The following is a 22270-nucleotide window of genomic DNA, read 5'->3' as shown; positions in this document are numbered from 1 at the left end:
TAATGCCGACCACCACCGACGAAACACCCCCTGCCCACCGCCCACCACAACTGAGCCAAGGGCGGCCCCGTACAGTCATATCACGTGACAGGAGCACGAACAAGCCCGTGGGCGGTCACCCTCCTAAGCCTTCACAACATCCCGTGCTCTGGAGTGCAGGGGGCACCAGATGGCCAGGAGACCATTCCAACCCAACAGCGCCGGCTTCTGGCTTCACTGGAAAGGAACTGCGAGGGGAGATGTCCCACAGAACAGTGGGGAAAGAATTCCCCTCACAGAAACATCCCCAGCAGGCGTGATGTACTGTTTCCCCAACGTGGTTAACTTTACTGTTAAATCTATTTATCTGGGCATTTCTGCACAAAAGATACAAACAGCTAACAAGCACATGAGGAGAGGCACAACTAATCAAGAAGGAAGCGCAAGGCGATACCTCACACTCATCAGGGCGACCACCATCAAACACACGCACGCAAGCGCACGTAAACGCGAGCATGCGCACACACGCAGGTACGCGCATGCAAACACGTAAACGTGTGCATGCGCACACCACATTAAAAAGGAGGAGAAAGGAAGTGGTGGCGAGGCGGTGAGGGTGCAGGAAATTGGAAGTCTTGCACATTATTATAGATGGGAGTATAAAATACTGCAGCTGCTGCAGAAAACATGGCAGCCCCTCAAAGAATTAGAATTACTATATAGTCCAGCAACCCCATGTTTGGTTAGGGATCCAAAAGAATTAAAAGAAAGGACGCAAGTAGCTATCTGACCCTTGTGCTCACGGCAGCAATGCTCCCAGGAGCCAAAAGGTAGAAGTGATCCAGGTGTTCATCGAGAGATGAACGGACACACAAAATGTGATGCATACACACAACAGAGTATCATTCAGCCTTTAAAAGGGACTGCATTCCGACACATGCTATATAATAAGAAAAATGAATTAGATTTTAAAAAGACAAATATTGCATGATTCCAAGTACGTAAAATACCAAAAATCTAAGTCACAATCTCAGTGGATGGGGGGAGGCTGCGTGGGGAGGGAGTTATTGTTTATGGGTGCAGAGTTTTGGTTTGGGAAGATTTTTTTAAAGTTCTGGTGATAGAAGTTGCAATAACTGTATAACAATGTGAATGTATTTAATACTACTAAACAACATAATGGAATTTAATTACATGTATTTTGTAACAATTATTTGCTAGGTTTCTGAAGATGAAAGTATTGTTCTAATATTTAATTACAAATGTTACCATCAGATGCTTTCAGTTAAATAATGCTTGAATTCTTTCTACCTCAAAACTACAATGTAACTGTGCCAATAACCAGAGTTTAACTGTTCACTAGCGGTTAAAGCCTAGAAGGCCCAGCAAAAACACTGCAGTTTTGTTGAGTACTGAGTAAAATAAATACATGAGACGGTGAGCACAGTTTCTTCATGTTATTATTACTAGGAAAGTCCTTAAGAAAATTTTATACAAGGGTCAAATTTCCCAAGTTGATTTTGTCTTCTAGCTGATTCTGCTGGTAGTTCCTGCTACTGCAACGACCCTCGCATTGCCAGGAGCTCTGTCACCACCCCTCAGTGTTCCAAGTGTCCAGAATTGTGTGCCATTGCTTTACAATGAAGTCATCTGAAACTTGGGGTCATAGATAGCTCCTGACTTTCAGCACACACTTCCTTCACCCTAACCAAGCCCAAAAGGCCATCGCTCTCCTTTCACCACACACTGTGACTTGCACATGGCTTGCGTGTGTCCCCCATAAGTTCATGTAACAGCAGCTTGGCCTCCATGTGTCCTCACTGGGTCTTTAATAGGTATGGCCTTGGGAATGGTAACGAGATAACAGGGGGATACAACTCCCAGAAGTACCAGTGCAGGTACATCTCCCAGACCTGGTTAGTGCCTGGGAGACCATGTTGTTACAAGCCTTACTCTCCCTGTGGATGTCACATTCCAACCATGTGATGGCATCTACATGAGGCCCTTACCAGAGCCAAGCAGATACCAAAATCATGCTCTTGGACTTCAGAACTATAAATTAAATAAGCCATTTCTTTATAAAATGTCCAGCTTTGAGTATTTTGTTACAGCAACACAAAATGCACTAATATACTATACTCCCCAAAAGTTAACTCATTTTAATTACCAAACATACAATTTCCACTTGATGATTAATTTTTAGAAGTTCTTGCTGTAAGACTAATCAATGTGTGTAAAATGACTCTTGCACAGTTACTTAAAGGATTTACTAGCCAGGCATGGTGGCACATGCCTATAATCCCAGCACTCAGGAGGCTGAGGCAGGAGGATCGTTGCAAGTTCAAGACCAGCCTGGGCTCCAAAGTGAGCTCAAGGCCAGCCTGAACTGCATAGAGAGAAACCTATCAAAAAAAAAAAAAAAAAGGATTTACTTCTCTAGTAATATTTATATTGAAATATTATCACTTGGCATCTCAAGGAAGAAAATACACTTCACAAACAACTCTTTCAGATATGTAATACTACAAATATTAAGTAGAATTTAGGGATGACAAGGAAGGTGGAAGCTATTAAGCCCAATAAACAAAGCAGCAAGTGCTAATAGGATTACAAGAATAGCCAGCATGGTGTATACAACAATTTTCTGCTGCTATTTTCATTTAAAACAAGAGGAAATTATAAATTACACTCATGTCCATGCCTTTGTTCGGTGCTAGTCTCAGAAATGTTTATCACTCTCTGGACCACCTCAAGTCAATTCATTAGTGATTTTCTGGTCTTTGCCAACTGGCAAAAAGTAACGAATAGCCCAATCAAATGTCCTGTAAGACACCTCCTCTCCCTCTCAATAGATGGCTACTTTACATGGGGGTCTGTATGTTTGCAAACAGAACAAAACAGAAGGTAGGCGTGGTGGCGCACGCCTGTAACCCCTCAGCACTCGGGAGGCTGAGGCAGGAGGATCGTTGCGAGTTCGAGGCCAGCCTGCGCTACAAAGTGAGCTCAAGGCCAGCCTGAACTGCATAGCGAGACCCTGTCTCAAAAAAAAACAAAATAGAAAAGCATATGTAATTCAAATAAAACCCAAATTATCCACCTCTAGGGTCTCTTCAAATTCCTGATATGGAGTATAATTATCTTTGGGATTGCTGAACCTGTAGTGACAGACACACCTTCAGACTTGCTTTCTCTACATATTCATGTAAGGGATTTTCTTTCTGAGGGGCAGAGGTAGGTTTTGCTTGTTTTGTTTTTGTTTGAAAACACTAAGGATTGACTCCAAGACCTTCACAGTGAGCTAGAGCCTCAGTTTTTGCTTGTTATTTTTTGAGACATGGTCTCACTAAAGTGTTCCGTCTGGGCTCAAACTCATCATCTTCCTGCTTCAGCATATGCCACTGCACCCCACATTACTGTAGGCAGCGAAGATAGTAAATGAACAAGGAACACTGCTGCCTTCGAGAAACTCACATGCTGGCGGAAGAAGCCATGTAACAAAATAATGCATGGTATGTTAAACAGCTGCAAGACTACAAAAAAAGGTAGAGTAAGGGGTAAATTCTAAACAGGGTGTCAGGGATAGCTTCTCTAATCAGGTGTCCTAGAGGTGGGAATATAGCTCAGTGGCATAAGCACTTGCCTTGCAAGCCTGAGGTTATGAGTTCAATTCCCACTACCAAAAAAAAAGTGAGGTGTCCCCTAGGTAGGAAGTATTTGGAAGGGTATCTGAAGGAGCAAAGTGTGTGGACGCAGGGTGGACACATACAGGGCAGGACCTGGGATGTACTCAGTGGCAGAGCACTTGCCTAGTATGCACTGAGGCCCTGGGTTCCAGCCCTAGCACCAAAAATAAAAACTAAGCGCGACGAAGAAGACATGCAACAGCACCGTGCCAGGAGTACGCCTGCCCATGGGGGCGACCACAGACAATAGGGCCATGGAGGTCCTGGGGCTCTGGGGGTACAGTTAGGACTTGGAGGAGGGCAGGTCATAAGAAGCAGCCGCGCTCTCAGTGTGTTCTGGAGCTCAAGATGACATCTGCTGAGGGACTGGATGTGGAGAGTGACAGAAAAGGACCCAGGACGACTCCTGTCGTTCTGCACAGGCAACAGTTAGAACAAGACTCCTATGGGAAAGTGAAGTGGAGATGGATATTTACTTGGAGCATAAACATCCTCTTCCAAATCCCAGAGAGTAAATGGAGACCAGAAGTAAAACCTGCTAACAATGTGGCTGTAAAAGCAACAGCTGTCATCGTAAAACTGACAAAGGGCAGAAGATGAGGGAGTACCTGTAAACACTGCATGGTTTTCTACACAACATGGAACACAGAGAGAATGGAGCCCTAGCTCAAGTATTATTGTGAGGATTAAGTGATATAAAGGTCCTTTCTCTTTATATTCCACCAAGTGCCATCCAAATGCCAGTCAAGGGTATCAGAGAGACAAAAGAAAATGTCACATGTGGATAATGTCAAACCAACCACACAGGGTCATATACACAACAGCTTGCAACCAGTATCTGACACTGAAATATAGCCTGGGTTTACAATAGTCAACGCCGCTGCCAGTGTCATTGAGATGATACTGCAGTAAGTACATATCATACTGGTGCATTACAACCAGATACCTGATGTGCTTTAAAAAGAAGATCACACTTTTGTGGGATAAGTCTAGATCCTAAACTGAAACAGACTTATTTTTAATTAAAGCCTATGTTCCAAACTGCAATCAACTGAATTTTCTATTCAAGCCTGTCAGTAAGAAAAACAATATCAAGGGATCTTAGAAAGGGAAGAATCAGAGATAAAACATAAATTCCTCTCTCCTTCCAGAGGGCTCTCTCAAAAAAAAAAAAAAAAGTCTACTAACAGAAGTGAAATGAATGTTCTCTTTCCAACAAAGCTGAACCTCCTGAGTACTGGGCATTAAATAAGATTTACGCAGCCTTCACATAAAGTAAAATGGTACTACAAAAGCTTGCTGAATTGAAGTCATTTCTTCCAGAAATTTTGAAAGCCAATGAAGAGATCTATTCTTACACAAAATGTATCTGTTCTTCAGTAATGGCTGCTAAAATTGTCCTTCTTAAAAAAGAACTCTGTATCAAAAATTTTACTACTATGAATCCATGTTTAGTCAATCACTATCAGACAGAGTCACTATCTGGTCCAGATTCATAGGAAATTTTTTTCCTTCATTTACTATAAAACTTGTTCTATCTATCTCTATATTTAATCCCAGATGGAAAATTTCCAGATATAAAGCATATTTTTAAAAAGGCTGTAGTGTTTTTTACAGGGGAATTAACAGGAAAAATACCTCTTGTAAATGTGAGTCTTTCTTTTTGGCTGATAGATTCAAATGTTTATCAATTAGGCTATAATTCTTCTCTGTCTCTTTGTCAAACTTCTTTTTTTCTTCCTATGAATCAAAAAAAAAGACAACTGTGATTAAACAACAACAAAAAAATTTATGCACACATTTATCCACTGGGAAGCTCAAAATATGAAAAATATCTATGAACAAAACAAAGTAGTACTGGGTGTGATGGTGCTATCTGACAAACATCTGCAGAACCCAGGTCACCACTTATAAATCAGTCAGCATTAGTACGTAGACAGTTTGCTTATTTTCCATTGATGAGTTTTTTCCCAAGTCTGTTATTTTTCAAATCTTCATACTTACCATGCTACATACCAAGAAGAATACACAAGAACACATAATAAAAGAACATAAAGCTTATGAAAGCAATCTTGGTCCAGCTTTTGCCTTAGAAATGCAAGTCTTAAAATTCAGCAAATCCTGCTGTAGATTGTTTTCTTTAGATCACATTAATCACTTTTAGAAAACACATCCTGGGAAAGATCTTGCCTCAATGGTCCAAGATGAATGTAACAGTAACAGCCTCTGGCCAGATACATCACTGACCCCCTCGGACTTCGCCAGTGATTTCGGTGACACTACTTAGAATGTACATCAATAGGTCAACAGTGAAATAATACTGACCTGCTAGGGCTCAGCTCCTTTGGCTAACACTACAAGCTTTTCTCAGGTACTGCCTAGAGCTACATTTGCTTTTCTTTCACTATAGCAGCTTGGTGAGAAAAACAACTGACCAGACTATTGAATGCAAAAAAGAGAAACATCTCCCCTCAAGTTGTTGGAAGCTTGGTAGGTTTTCAATAAACATTTCTGAGCATCAGTGGGAACACAGTATGTCCTCACTGTGTCAAAATGTTTCCATCGCTTCAAACTCTCCAAGCCTCCTGGACAGGAACTTTCCCTTCTGTTTTCTCACTTACTTTTTCTAAAGCAAAGATGGTGAAGTATTCTTGCCTTTGCTGGTATGAGTTTTCTAGTTTAGGCACAAAATCAATGAAGAATGTCAATCCTACTGCTCTGCATGTACACACACACACTCACACTCACACACACACACACACTTTGAATTTATCTCCTCCCACTTGAGGTCACTGGGGGCTGCAAACTTGTGCTGGTACCAAGCACCGGACATCCTTAGCCAGGTCATCTAAAGACGCCTAAATTCATCCCCAGATTGATGGAGGAGAGATTCAGGAACCGGTATTTCTTCCCATGTCTGCTCTAAATCTAGTTTTCAACTTGCACAACTTCAAAGAGAAAAAATCTGACAGCACAGAACGTAAATTTTCTTATCAACATGATCAGAGATTGTTCTGTACTGACTCATTCTAGGTAATCCCATGGTTCATCTCCGAGAAAAAGAAACACAGAAACAAGCAGTCTTACTTTAACCTCTTTTGTTGAAACACAGTCCTTTATTTTTTTATGACCTGGGCATTTTTATTTTATAGAATTTTTTTAAATCTAAGCTATTACTATTACATACTCTTTTTTGCTTTTCACTATGTTATTCACCAACTTTTAATAAAAGTAAATGAACTGAAACAAATATATGCTAAGTACCTCAAAACCTCAGCTAGTTTAAGAAAGCTGATAGTGTGGAGTACAGTCTAAGACTGAGGTTCCAGTCCTGGTCACTTATGGAGGTGACCTTACACTGCGCTCACAGTATTTCCTGAGCATCAGTTTCTCAGGTTTAAAAAGAATCTCGGAGTGGAAGCCAGGCTGCAAATTACCTGGTAAGAAACGCAGAAGCGCTCTCAGTCTTTACAGATTAGTACTCACCAGGAATACACAACAAGTTTTTACTCACTTATCTGATGCCGCTGCAATGACAGAAAGGGACAAATGCAGGAGCAAGCTCAAGTCAGCAGACAAAACACCCGGCTCACTCAGCACCAGGGGGGGGTGGAAGTTCACATGTGGGTAAAGTCAGGAATGAAAGAAAACTGCCACACAAGGCTTCCCGAAGGAAGAATTTAGCCCGAGAAACAACACACCACCCACCAATTAGCATAGAAATGCACTTGTTCGTACATGTTATGGTATTAGACAAATGCCACTGTGTTTTGTTTTGAACTCCCAAGACTCGAATAATGATTTCTGCATGCACTTGTTTTGAATGTGATTACAGGATATTATTTTGTTTCTTTGTACTCATATGATTTCTTGTGCTGAAATAAGAATTTTAAGACTGCTGTCAAGGAGCAATAAAGAATGGGGCATTTTTCTTTCCAACAGCGCATTACAATAAAGAGATGGAATATAAATTGACCAGCATAATCCAAGAAGCTCCTTAAACGATCAAATTAACTGAAAATGTTTCTTATAAAACAGACATTAGGAATTTGAAAGCATCTGGGCCAGGGAGTAGTTCAATGAGTGAAGCTGACTAGAAAAGGAATATATGAAGGAAAGGTGGGCAGTGGAAGGTGGATAGTCACAGCCACTCTGGAGACAAGGGGCCACACCAGCTCACCAGGGACTGCCCTGCCGATGACATGATACAAACGCATTGCCCAGGCTGCCTCTTCCAGGAATAGGTGAAAAACCTACTGATTTTTAACTGGTAGCTGATAAAATGCATGAACATAATAAACGAGTAACCTAAGCAAGCAAAATGTATGTTTATAGGTAAAACACAACTCTCAAGAAGTTAGCTTATAAAGAGATATAAAACTGCATGTGGAGGGGCTGGGGATTTAGCTCAGCAGCACAGCGCCTGCCTGGCAAGTGCAAGGTTGTGAGTTCGATTCCCGGTACCGGAAAAAAACAAACAAAAAAACTGCATGTGCAAAAAAAAATCATAAAGAAAAAATACAATAGTAAAATTGGTCAAATAAAACCTATGCTGTATGATTATTTGGCAGGGGGCATTCATAAAAATAAACAATGAAATAATCAGATCTTTCAATTACTATAAAAAAAAAATATATATATATATATTCTACCAGAAGTCACTGCACGAAAAAATTCAAACAACAGTGCTGGTATAATTGTGTAACTATTGGGAAACAGAGAGAACTCCACCTCATATCAAAATTAATTCCAGATGAATTTAAAAGAGTCACAAGCAAAAAGTGAAGCTACAATAGAGAGTATCTGTTTCACCAGATCTTAGAGTAAGAAATTTCTAAACAAGAAAAAAAAATGAAGTCATAAGAATCTATAAAAATCAAAAAACAACACGAAATTAGACAATTAGGCTAACACGTACAGTGAGGGCACCCGCAACCACTGTGTCAGAAAAAAAGAAAACATTCTTAACACATAAAGCACTCCGTGTTTTTTAAGATTTTTTTCTTGTTGCAAAAGCAAAGCTGGATGAACAATCCATAAAAATTTGAATTTAACTGATCCATTTTTCTGTAGGTAACAGAATTTTTTTGGTTCCTTTTGGGAGTAGGAAGAAGTTACTGGGTTACTTTTTGAGTTTTCTGCATTTTACAAATCTTCTAAGATAAGGAAGGGAAAGGGCTTATTTCTGAGCTATACACATTAAAAAATTACTTCATGTTTGAGTAATCTGGAGAAGAAGATAAAGCTGTTCTTGGGTGTTTTTCACACAGTGCTGGGGACTGAACCAAGAGGGCCTCTGCACTGAGCAACATCCCCACCTCTTTCACTTTTGATGCTGCTGCAGGACCTCACTAAGTCACTCAATTCCCCAGGCTGGGCTCAGATTTGTGAGTCTCCTGCTTCAGCCTTCCAGAGTACTTAGGACTACATGAATGCACCCCCAGGCCTGCTTAATCCTTAAGAGACTCCAACTCTTCCTCCTTTCTTATTTAAATGAAGAGGTAGGATAATACCTGCACATGAAAACAAAATGCACATTGCAAGCAATCAGCAGCACAAATGTTCTTTAAAACACAATTCTGTAACCCAAGCTAAGCAGAGTCCTGACACTTCTCTTCCCATTCCCCTAAGCTCCCTCCTTTGGCCTCTTGGAAGAGATAGAAATTCAGCTTTTCTTCCTTGAGAATCCAGCCCTCCACCCCGCCCCCAGCACATGCCCGGGAGGAATCTGTCTTGGGCAGATGAACAGCAGCTCATGGCTGGAGCAGTGCTCTGTTGCTTCCTGAATCTTTTTGCCCCTGAATTCCATCCACCCAGCCCCTCTGCGCTATTTGGCGAGGACAGTCAGAATCAGCAGGCTCTGTCTGGTGAGTCATCCTGAAGGCTGGGGCGCAGAGCCTGTGTCCTGGGGCACAGGACAAAAAACCTGAGCCGTTCTTTGGCAAGCTGACAGAACGCACGCCGTAAATGGGAGAACAAAAATAATTGCAGCGCTGTACAGCAGGCCCTGTACCAGACACACGAAGTATGTTGTCAGGTTCATTCCATTTTCACAATAACCTCCAAAGCAGATGCAACGGGCCTCATTTCACAGATAAGAAGGCAGAAGTTCAGAGGTCTTCAGTTCACACAGCTCATTCAAGTCTGGGAAAGGATTCAAACCAGGAAGAAGCCAGCCTTCCTTTGAGCCTGTCAGGTGTCCCAGAGCTGAGGTGGCAGAGTGCATTACAGAGCCCCATGACCACGCCTATGGTGCATTTGTACTGCTTTTTTTATATGTCACAGCCTCCCATAGAGCTGCTGCATTCCTGAAGGGCAGCTAGTGCTTCAACTCACTATTATATCCCAGGGCCTCTCACACTATGCCATGGGATAGGCAATAATGTCTATTTTATTGCTAAAATAAACAGAATTAAATCCAAGTAACGTATCTGCTTATCAAATATAATTGGAGAAAGTTATTCAAGCTTGTCTGGTTTTCGCTACTATTTTACAGTCATGTACAGAATCTTGGCAAGCCAGGTTTGATTTAAAATGTATTCATCGGATAAAGACTTGGAAAGAACAATAAAGAGAATCAGAGGTGAGAATCGGATAAAAGTGTCCATGAGGCAAAATGATAAATCACACATAGGAAAAGAGCATTTTTTTCATCCCTTCTGCTTAAAATTGTATCCTGTTGAGTGAAATTATAGTTGGCTTCTCTCAAGATGGCATCTGAATAGACTACTGTCAATACAGTTTAGTTATCCAGATTAGAGGAGGTGTACACAAAAAGCTCACACAGAAGGATTGTAAGTTCAAGGCCAGCCTGTGTAACTTAGCAAGACCCTGTCTCAAAATAAAATTTTAAGTAGGGCTGGCTCAGGAGCTCAGTGGAAGAGCACATGCCTAGCTTTTGTGGGGCCCTGGGTTCAATGCTCAGTAACACGCACAAAAAGAAAAAAATTATGTAAGTATATAAATACATACAAACATAGATCAAAAAGTTAGTTGCATCCACTTGATTACATGCATGCTGCTTGTCTAAACCACATGGTACTAACTGGGCAGATGTCTAAAAGAGCAATTTTAAATTCTCCAGTTAAATCATGCTCTGGTACTGCTGAGAGATTGCTTGACGTCTATGTTGTTCGGCCCCCAATTTAGTTTCCGGTGGTGAAACTTCCCAGCACCCGAGGGCACTGGCTAAGAAAGTCTCATGGCTGTGAAGTAAAAAGCCAAAGGGAAATAAAGTGATCCACCAGAATTACGGTGACAAGCTCTCCAGGGCGGAAAGAGTAAAAGGAGGTAAGAAGAAGCAAGCCTGGAAGAGAACCCTGAACAGCAACTTGGTATGTGAGAATGTAGAAGCCTATAAGGAAACACAGCAGAGCCCACTGCCCAGAGGGCGGAGGTCAAGCCCAACAGATGCGGCTCAGGAGGGCACATTCCACAGGAGCCAAGGGGAAGAGAATACCTCGCAGCTTTCTAAAGCTCCAATCCACAAAAACCACCCACAGCTGAGATGACACTGAACCACACAAACGTGTAATCAGCCTTCGGAGAACGGAAAAGGCAGGAGCCCCTGGAACCAAACGAGCTCTGACAGACAGGTGAAGGACAAGGCATTGGCAGGGGCGAAAAGGAACAGAGAAGATAAAAATGTTGACAGGCATCTAAAAATTCTGACCTGGTAAATTTTTAAAAATACTTTTTTTTTTTTTTTTTGCCCCACGTAAAAGCTATTTTGTGTTTGTTTGTTTGTTTGTTTGTTTAAGGTCTTTAAGTGAAGAAAACAAAGTGTTCTGGCTTGTTTGTTTTTATATTGCTGGAGATTGAACCCAGGGCCTCACACATGCTAGGCCATGAGCTGCATCCCCAGGCCTTTTCAATTTTTATTTTGAAACAGAGTCTTGGCTAAGTTGCCCACACTGGCCTTGGATTTGCAGTCCTCCTGCCTCAGCCTCCTTAAAAGCTAAGATTCCAGGTGTGCACCACCATGCCCAGCTTAACAAAGTGTTTTTTAAGTACCTCATATATAAACAGATCGACCAGAGGAACAAGAGTGTACACTTGTCAAAATAGCATTTGACGTTTACGAAGCACAGACATACACGGATCAAATAGCCAAACTACACACCTTATCCTGGCTCTTACACAATTATTAGTTGACTCATTTATTAGATTATCTTCTACAGTACAGCAGAGTAGAGGGTGGTAGAAATAAAAAATAAAGCACAGTGTTTTAAAGATTTAACAATGTAATGGAAAAGACAGATGATTATACATTACTATATAATAGATAACCACATTTCTCTGTTTATTATGACATATAACAAACTGTCAGCTAAAAATAAGCTTGGTGACCATTTTGGCTTGGTCTACATAGAACACACGAACATCAGCCTTAGGTAGGTAGTGTTTGTATTTGCAATGGGACCCATCAGAACTGGCTCGCTGCAGGAAACATTCATAGGTGTGAGCTACTGCTATTGTACCCAGGCGAAACACACTCCATTGAACAAGGATGCAGGAAACATCCTTCATCAGCTTGAAGCACAATGACGGGATAAATACACAAGGCATCAGGATAGAATGTGGTCACTACACAGGGCCAGGCACAGACAGAACAAAAATACTTTGGCCTTTTAAAAGGACAATTTATTTTATAAGCTGCTCTGCAAGAAAGCATTATGTCAGAGTCAATGGGAAGGGTCAATGGAAAAGTCCACTGAAGGTCAGAAATAGATAAAACCCACTAGGGCGGACAGCGTACTAAAATACACTTAAATATATACATTATATACACACACATTTAAAATGCACTTGTTTTTCATCTTCATAATACCATCTTTGCCCTCTCCCATCACCCTCCAGTTGAATAAGATATGTTCCCTGTGTCCATCTAGCTGTCAATGAAATGGTAAAAGAACCAATCCTTTCAAGCTTCAGAACAGCCTAAGGAGACACGGTCAGAGAAAGCAGAACCCTCAAACTACAAAACAACTGTCAGATCTCTAAATCCTTCATTTGACAGAGTCAACTCTTCGCTCAAAGTCACAGAGGGGAAATATGGCCTCCAATCTGCTGCGCAGCCGGGGGAGCCAATCGAGCTGCATGTGTCTCAGCAAACATCAGGCCTGTGGGGGTGCTCACCACCCTTGGCCTTTCTGGCCTGAACCTCAATTCACAGTCCTTCACTAAAAACTGTAAAATTCTGGGCCAAACAGAAATGCCCAACAGTTTAACAAGTCACTTAAAGGAAAATGGAGACTGCAAACAGCAACTGAAAAGTTGGGATGTTTTGGGCTCATGTGTGTAGTTCCAGCTACTAAGGCAACCGCGATTATTTATACCAAGGGGTTTTAATAGTTTTTTTGTCTTTTGGGTTTTTTTAGGGAAATATTTAAGAAATCCTTACATCCCCAGCTACAACATGGGAGAAAAATTACAAGTATAAAAACTCTCTCACCTACTTAAATTGATGTTAGTATCTTCTCCATGGCCCAAGCCAAACAGGATCAACAACACACAAATGTTATCCCCCCCTCCTCACATACATACAGAAAATTCAGGAACGAGTGGTGGAAATTATTTCTCTGGAATGGCTAACTGCAAAGCTCAGCTCACAAACCTTAGAAGTTGCTAATTATATTCCAGGACCCCTGTGGCAAAGTCACTGTGTTATGCTCGGAAATCTTGGCTAATCCAAGATCACTGAGCAGAGAGTCTCTGCTTCCCTGATCTGTGAATCCCAGCACAAACAATACACAATACTGCAGAAATACTGGCACATAACAGAAGCTTAATAAATTTCTGGTAAATGGAAGGAAATTACATCCCTCTAACTTAATATTCTCTTCCTAGTTTTAAGGGCATCACGGTAGAACAGCGTCTCTCATCTTCAAACCCTGTTTTACTGCTACCCTCCTCCATAAAACAGAGGTATACAGAGAAGTAACTACGCTCCCCGTCGTGGTAAGAGCTTTCTATTCCGAGCAAATGTGCTGTTTGGTTAGATATTTCCTAAGTTTTATATAGAAAAGTGCGGCCAAACAAGATTGCTAGAGGTTTTACCACTCTGTCCAGGTGTTTTTGTTTTGTTTTTAATTTCATCTCTCCAAAGGAGGGGAAAAAAAGCACACTCAAAACATAAAACAACAGATGGTTTACTCCGGCATGTCTCTGGAAGCTGCCAAAAGTGAATAAAGCAGACAATAGCAGCAGCATTTTCTGTTTACAAATGCACTCGAATTAGACACAAACCTTTACAGCTCCGAGTTGCTCTTTTCTGAATTTTTCCAAGGGCTTAATCAGGGTTTCGGTTACACTTAATGCCTAGAGAACAAAATGATAACAAAGAGCACAGCATTAGGTTTCCAAAAAAGGAAAAAATTCGGATTGCATTTCCCTCTCGCACCCCACCCAGACATAAAATGAACAACACATTTAACTGCTGTATCTCACCCTGCCAGTGCAACAGTTAAATCACCTCCCAACTTTTTAAAGCACTGGAACATCAGAAATATTTTCAGGGACCAGGATGTGGGGCAACTAGCCAGGACACGCAACCCCAGCCTCTTCGGTGAAATAGCAAGAGGGCTCTGAACAACGGAGGGTCTATCACATTCATTAACAGGACATTTCTGTTGCAGATATTTTTTTCGTCCTACTCCTCAGAAATTTAAAATTCAAATAAATTCCTTTATGGGTCATCAGACTACATTAAGGCAAGGGCTAGGACTGTGGCCACCCTTTTAAATACAACCAGTTCGCCCTGCACTGCTGAGAATATGTTGTGAGGATTTAAGGCCCAGGAGCAGGAAGAGGCCCCCAAGGCCCGGGGCAGGGTGTGCTGGCAAACATCACAGCACGGAGGCGGACAAGACGGGAGCCACATGGGAACTCTGGCCACAATCGCAGTCATATCCTACGCTGGATGACTTGGGGCTTCTTGTTCTAAGCCACAGGATGCTGAAAACGCAAATAGAAGGGAACATTTACCTAAGGAGAACGTGCTTAATAACAAGGCTTTTTCAGTTTCCATTTCTAAGAGAATGAAAATATCCCAGGTTGAAGGGTTGGACACCTCAAAACACTACACAAGACCAAGCCATTCATCTTTTTACAAATACCCACCCCCCAAATGCAAGCTTAAACTTACAGAAACAAATAAAGTGACTTGCACAGCGATGTGATGGGGACTGGATCCAGGGCTTTCCACAAGCTGGACAGCCACTTTACACTGAGCTACACCCCCAGCCCACAGCAAAGGGTTCTGAGTTTAACCCGAACCTCTCTGCCGTGTTTCACCGTGTAGGGACTTCTCCCAAAGTGATCGCACTATGCCCATGGTCAAGACACCCAGAGTTTGACCTTTCTATCCCAGACCAGCTCCGGGATTCCACTGTCACCTAGAAAATTTGTTAAGTAGGTACAACAGACTTGGGTCAACAGAGACCTAAAGGAAGTAACAAGACCAAAGGAAGTAACAAGTAGTCAGGGTCAAAGGATCATCTTCAGAATACATTCAGTTTATCCTCTGTCCATTCTAGGCCATGTGGCTTGCAAAACGGCAAACCAACCCTGCAGTATTACTAAAGAACAGACCAGGCCTGGTAGTACAGGCCTGTGATCCCAGCACCCCAGGAGGATGAGGAATAAAGACTGCAAGTTCGATCCCTGCCCAGGAACTTAGTAAGACTGTCTTGGAAAAAAAAAAAATTAGAAGGAGCTGGGGATATAGCTCAGTGTGAAGGCCCCGGGTTCAAACCCCAGTCAAGGGTGGGGTGGGCAGCAAACAGCAGAGATAAAGCAGCACAGACCAGAATCCTGACCACCCAAGTAACAGGGAAGGCTCTGGCTCCATTTGGAAAAGCAGATCTGAGACACTCTGCCATGTATTTTCAAGGTGCTTCAATTTACACACAGCCTCCTATATTAAGGCACACTTACCTAAGTACCCATACCTATGTCTTTTCTAAGGCTTCTCCATCTGAATCTAGCCTGCAATTCTTACTGAATACACCTCCTGATCACACTTTTTCTAGTTCAGCCAGCACACATGCTGGGATGACAGGGATAATAACCACTCAAGGTCACAGAAGGTAGAAAAGAAAATTCAAAGTCATGTAAGTCTGAGCCCAAGCTTAAGTACCAGACGACAATGCAATAAAAGTATCAAGTGGGTTCTGCCCCCTTCAAACTAGCCTTCCTAATAAATGATCTTAGGGAACAAGTATCTGCTGAGCATCCAGCACCAGGTGACATGGAAACAAGGATTAAAAAAATAAGCATAATTCCTGCCTTCACAGAATTTACTATCTTGTATCGGAGACACGTAACAGACACATGGAAGCATAAGATACGTCACTGCCAATTCCACTAATGCTTTCCAATGAGTAAAAGCAGGAATACAGCATTGACTCCCTCAGAGGAGGTGTGAAGAGAAATGCAATCAGTGTGAGCCTCATCAAAGGTGTGAAGCTAAGGGCTGAAAGAGGAAAAGAAATTTAAAAGTGCAAAACACAAGGGAAACCGTTTCCAACCCAAAGCCAGCATGGCAAAGGATTATGGGGAGAAGGAGTCTACCTATTTTTGCAAAGGTCAAATGCCAGCATGGCTGGGACGGAGCAAACAATGAAATTAACAGAAAGAGATACATGGTAGAGGAGGGCCAGGACATGTTGAGCTCTGTGGGTGTAGAGAAACAGCTAACATTTTAATTTGGGTTCGATGGAAAGTCACCGAAGTATTTTACGCAGAGAACTGACACAACGGTGGTTAGCTGTTATGGATTACTGTTATCTACTATGAGGAAGAGAGGTTTTAAGGTGCAGAAAACAGGAAGAAATTTTTATCAAGAGACTTCCAGAGTGGTAAAGGTAGGAGATGACGAGGGCTTGGATGAAATAGTGATGGATTTGGCATAATACTTTATTGGACGTGGAGTCCAAGCAATGGGTAAGGGCCTGGAGGTGGAAAAGGCCGAGATTTCTAGACACTCCCAGATTTCCACATGAGCAGAATACTGCTGTGGTTTGGATCTAGAGTTCCATCCCACCATGACCACCATGGCCCATCTGCAAAAGGCTTGATCACCACCTCGCGGTATTACCGAGATGTGGTGGAACCTTTAGGAGGCAGAGCCTGCTGGAAAGAAGCTAGTCACTGGGGCCATGCCTTCAGGGAACACTGGGACCCTGACCCTTTCATGTCTTTTTTTTTATCCTGGCCCCCATGAGATGTAAAACTTTTCTTCATCAAAGCTCCCTAGGATGATGGCCTGCCTTACCACTGACCCAGAAGCAACAGAGCGAACCAACCATAGACAAATTGTGAAACCGTGAGCCAAAAGAAATCTCTGCTTAAGTTTATCTCAGACACCGTCACAACAGTTCAAGAACTTAATTCCTCCCACAATTCTGTTCTCAGTTCAAACTGGATGAGAACCAAATCAAATATTCCCATAAGGTCAATAATGAACCTAACCATTGGATTTGATTTGGTTCTTGTCCAATTTAGTTGGTGAGCAGAATCATGGAAAGATTTAGGTTTGTGAACCCAGGTGCCTCAAGTCCTACCTATTGGGATAGGAACATCATGCAGAAAAGCAGCTGGAAGAACATACCAAGGGCTAACATCAAATTTGAAATTCTACGAAACATCCAAAAGATTACAATGAGTTGCCAGAGACAAGGTCCACGGCCTAGGAGAGAAGATCAGATCAGAGACGTAAGTCCGGCAGTCATCCGCCAGTAGCTGCCATGTGAAGTCATACGAGTACATAAGCAGGAGAGAAAGTGAAAGTGTCCCAGACCAAGCACCAAGTTGAGGCTAAGGCAAGGAAAAAAACAGCAATGGAGATTAGACATTACTAAGTGTTGGATGACTGAAGATAGGGATGGAGCTGTGTAACATTCAGCAAAGTCAAAGAAGGATGAGACCTTTGCAACACCTATGGCAAGGTGGGGGAAAGAGCCACAAGGCTGGAGGTAACTGATAACTGGAAGGTGAGAACATGCAGAGGAATGGCTCTTCTTCAAAGGTCAATATACAAGATGAATGCTGAAAGGGAACATGAGGTAAGGGGAAGGCTTGTTTCTTTCTAGTTTTTAGTTTAGTCTCTAAGATGAAATATCAGTACTTAGAGACAGTGTGTCTAAATGCCCATGTGAAAGTCCAGGAAAGATGATGTGAATTCTCTAACATGGGAAGAGATGGCATGCTGATCATGCATAGAAAGCTGTCCTCTCACAGGTGTAGACTGTTCCTTCACTTCTAACAGGTGCCGATACCAATGGGTTTATAGACTTGATAAAGAGAAGCTGAGAGAGTTGCTCCCAGATGATTTACCTTTCCATGAAGTACAAGGCAAGGTCACTTACAGAGTCTGGGCACAGGAAGAAGTTGTTTGAAGAGATGGGATAATCAATGAAAGAATCATGACAAATGGGACAAAGCACAGAAACAGGAATATTCCACAGCAAGGCTGAAAGCTCTGAGACAGAGCTGAGGAGTATGCATCTGCCTTGTTTCATGATTTTCTCCAGCTATCAAAGGAGAAGGTGGGTGGCTGGGTTCATCCTGGGTGAGAGAATTTCCAAAAGTTGTAAACACATCACCATCACATGATGTGGTATGTGATGTGCTGGCCGGCTGCACAGACTACGGAGCACCAGAGGAACCCCTTGGGTAAATGGAGAAGTGAATTAGGGAATGTGAGAAGAAAAGGAAAAGAGTATGCATGCATTAGCTTTCCACTGCTGAATGAACTGAAAAGGAGCGGAGATTTACTTTGGCTAACAGTGTCCGAGGTTTCAGTCCATGGTTCCTGGCTCTATTTGCTTTCGATCTGTGGCAGCAGAGTACATCATGGCAGGGAATAAATGGCAGAAAAAGGAAATAGCTCACCTCATAGAAGCCAGAAAGGAAAAACACAGGGAGACACCAGAGTCCCAGTGGCCCCTTCAAAGACACAGCCCAATGACCTAACTTCTCCAATAAATTCTAAATCCTTAATGTTCCACCACCTCAGCGGTTCTATAGGCTGACGACCAAGTCATCAACATATGGGCCTTTGGAGGATATTTATGATTCAAACCCTAAAAAGGTCATAACCATCTCCAAAAAAGGTCTTCCACGCAGAGAAAGAAAAACAGAAATTTCAGAGCATGGAACTCAGAGAGGATCACAAAGAGGCTGGAGACACAGATGGCCTCCACTACCCATAAGAATAGAACCTAGGAAATACCTGGAAAATTCTAGGTGCAGGCATCAATAATATGGCTGTACAAAAGCCTCTTGAAATGAGAACCCCAAAATTCCATACTTGGGGGGCAAATACTTTCCTTACAACATATGAGCAATTTTAGATCACTGTATCTGTCCTTCATCTGGAGAATTAATTTGATACAACATTCACCTAACCTCCAAGGGGTAACAATGCTAGGATGGGAAAAGCATACAAGGGCTTCTACCTTACTGCTTACAGGTCAAAAACCAAATTTTCAAAACAAGAAAAGAAGTGGAACTCTCTAAAGATTTCATAATTGAAAATACTCTTAAAAGCTTAAACTTCTTTGTAATTTTTCTTCTAGACTGATTTTGTAAATTTGGAACAGAATCTAAAGTGTAAAAAGAAAATAATGAAGCAGCCACTAAATGTTTTAGTAAGGCAACCAGTGCAACAAAGATTGTTTTCTTTCTTTACTCAAAATACATTACTGAATATTTTAGTTCCTTTTATAATTTCACAGAAATGTTATATAATGTTTGTCAGTAGTGTTACTGATCTTTTCTAACGCCAAAACACAGTTCTTCCCTGGAGACAAACGACTACCAAATCTAGAACTGCCCCTAAGACTCTAAAGCCAATTTACGGTGATTATAGTTCCTCAGTTTCGAAGAGACCACTGAAGTAGTAATAATGAGGACAGTTTTCAAATAGCAATTAGAAATCAGATAAAAGACAGAATGGGATCCTACAACCACATATGCAAGATTATATAGCCATATTCCTGCCATAAAATACTTGCCAAAAAAATCCCACAGAATTTTCTGCTAATGAGCCTTGGAAAGGGTTTTGGACTCCCTTGCCTAGGTAGACACCAAAAGCAGCTACAAAAATATGAAACATGTTAATGAGTCAGGTGCTCTCTTTGCCAGAATAGGAGACAGTAAAAGGCCAGGTAATAAATAACATGCGATTGAGGACATGAATCCTCAAGTCTGCCTCTGTAGCACTGAAGCAGCCACAGATGATGCATAAAGGCATGGTGCTGCTGTGTCCCAACAGAACTATGTACGAAACAGGAAGCAAAGTGAATTTTGCCCATAGACCATAATTTGCCAGACCCTGCCTGAGAGAATCACCTTATCATGGCATAAAATATGTTCCACTTAGTTTTACCTTGTGTCTTTTATTCCCAGGATTTCACAGTGAACCAGGTCTTTCACACTGAGCTACATCCCCAGCCCTTTTTAATTTTCAGGCATACTAAGTTGCCCAGACTGAGCTCCAACTTGCAATCCTCCTGCCTCAGCCTCAGAGAGTGCTAGAATCACAAGCATGTGTCACCAAGTCCAGCATATCTCGTACTTTTTAAGTACACATGTGCCATATTTGCATCTGATCAGAGGCTGGGTGGAAGGTGGAATGCTGGATGAGAGAATCACAGTTCAAGTAGCTCTCACACAGAGAGGGACTCTCTGAAATACAGCCATGGACTCACCGGGATGAGCCATTGACTAGACTGCACTGCTGCTTCACAACAGTTTATGTGAATATAATAGTGGGTTTAGAACCTCTAAAATTTTCCATTAACTGAACATTCAGCCTGAACCAAAAGAACCAGCAACAGCACCAGAAGATAAGGAGCATGGTATTCATCAGCCTTCCCACTGCTTGGACAAAACACCCAACCCTCACCTCTAAAAGGAGGAAGGGTTGGCAGAAATGGTCTCATGCGAGCGCCAGATGGAGGAAAGTTGCTCACCTCACATGCAGGCAGGAAGCAGAGAGAAAAAGCGAGAAACCAAGGACAAGAATATACCTTTCCAGCCGAGGTCCTCAATGACCAGCCTCTCCTGGCCAACCCCAAATCAACTCTGAGGTCAACAATGGACGAATCCATTGATCAACGCAGTGGCCCGTGACCAAGCACCCTCCAAATGCCCCACCACTTCTCAACATGAGACATTTTAGATGAGGCCATAACAAGCACGTACACAGGTGACACATACTGCTCAAATCCAAGGGAGATCACCTTCTAACTCCATAGGATCCCGTCAGAACCCACCTCACCAGTACGGTGACTATATTTTCAGAAAGACACTTCTGAAGCAGGATGTGACCAGAATGCTAAAAAGTCTTAGTAGCAAGAGGTAAGCACACCAGGGGTATTTAATGGGAGTGGGCAGGAAGAGAACTCTTAACTTCAAAGCTATCTTCAAATACATAAACAGACACCGAAAGAAGAAAAAACTTATTTTGGTTTGTTCAACTGGGAAAATCTAGCTTTGCTGGATAAAGCTGTAGAGCAGAAGATTTGCGTTTGCTCTCAGCAAGAACTCAGTAAGAACTGCGATGTACTAGGCTGCTTTCCAAGGTGAAGACCTCTAGGTCCCGCCACATAAACAAGCAGAGGATTGATGACCAATGTCAGGCATGCTCTACCAGAGTCCTGCCTGGGAGAAAGTTGGCCTCAGACACCCTCTGAGGTCCTATTCATCTCAGATTTTGGCATTCTAAACAAGCTGGGAAAAGCCAAAGTGCGAAACACATTTCCACGTTGTCTTATAATGCTAAGATGCTGGGATGTTCTAGACGCCATGTGAACTTCACAAGTCCACATAGAAGGATAAAATGATTATTTAAAAAGTAGGGGGCTTAAAAGGCTTCCAACAACTACCCAAGTCTGCAATCCTTTTTCATTACACATTTGGCTGTAAGAAGCTTGGACACCTACAAAGGAAATGAAGGTTAGGTTAGCCGCCCTTCCAGCTGAAGCTAGCGCTACAAAATCTGTTCACAGTATCAAAGGATCAGTGGAGGCTCAAAAGCTGCTGAGATTGAGGGGACCGCTGCAGTGGCTTTAAGTTGCCCCCACATTGGAGATCAGAGGCGAAATTCTGACGTTGTCAGTTCTAAAAGGAATAAGCTTCAGGCCAGAAACCCATATTCACTTAAATAAAGGCAACAAGGGCATAACTACATCCTGTGATATCTTTAATAACAATTTTTAGAAGTCTCAATCTAGGTAACAGAGTAAGTAAGTCAGTGTAGGTTCTGACTCCTGCCTTTCCAATCACTTAGTACTAACAAGGATAAAGCAAGTACAGGGGAACAGGAGGAATTCTGTCCATTCCCCACGGTCCTCGTTATTTTAAGCCTGGATTCCAAGTGTCTTTGACCCTCAGAGAAATGCATCATCCAAGAGCAGAAGAGAATTTCCACTGTTTTCTCCCATGACCTTCTGGACACTTCCCATTTCATTACACTAAAGGGAGAACTCTACATTCCCATCCCAGTTTCGAGAGCAGCAGCAAAGGACCCACTCAGTACAGGCGAGTCCTTCTTTTTCCTAGAAACAGAACCTTGAGAAAGGTTACCAAGGAGCTGTAAC

At 42.2% G+C, this 22270-nt stretch overlaps 1 protein-coding gene across 1 annotated transcript in view; it reads right to left on the bottom strand.

Moving 5' to 3' along the window:
- The window catches only part of Arhgap10 (Rho GTPase activating protein 10), a 295503-nt gene that overhangs the window by 167437 nt on the left and 105796 nt on the right, over positions 1–22270 (bottom strand). Inside the window, exons 6-7 of the mRNA XM_013522864.1 lie at positions 13911–13982; positions 5301–5402 (exon numbers count right to left, since the gene is read on the bottom strand). Of these exons, the coding sequence (XP_013378318.1) occupies positions 5301–5402; positions 13911–13982 (174 nt within the window). The remainder of the gene's footprint in view (positions 1–5300; positions 5403–13910; positions 13983–22270) is intronic.

Source organism: Chinchilla lanigera, unplaced genomic scaffold, assembly GCF_000276665.1.
Source record: "Chinchilla lanigera isolate Chin_1 unplaced genomic scaffold, ChiLan1.0 scaffold00070, whole genome shotgun sequence".
NCBI classification, from domain to species: Eukaryota; Metazoa; Chordata; class Mammalia; order Rodentia; family Chinchillidae; genus Chinchilla; species Chinchilla lanigera.
The sequence above is the reverse complement of the archived record's forward strand: the minus strand, read 5'-3'. Positions and strand labels throughout refer to the sequence as shown.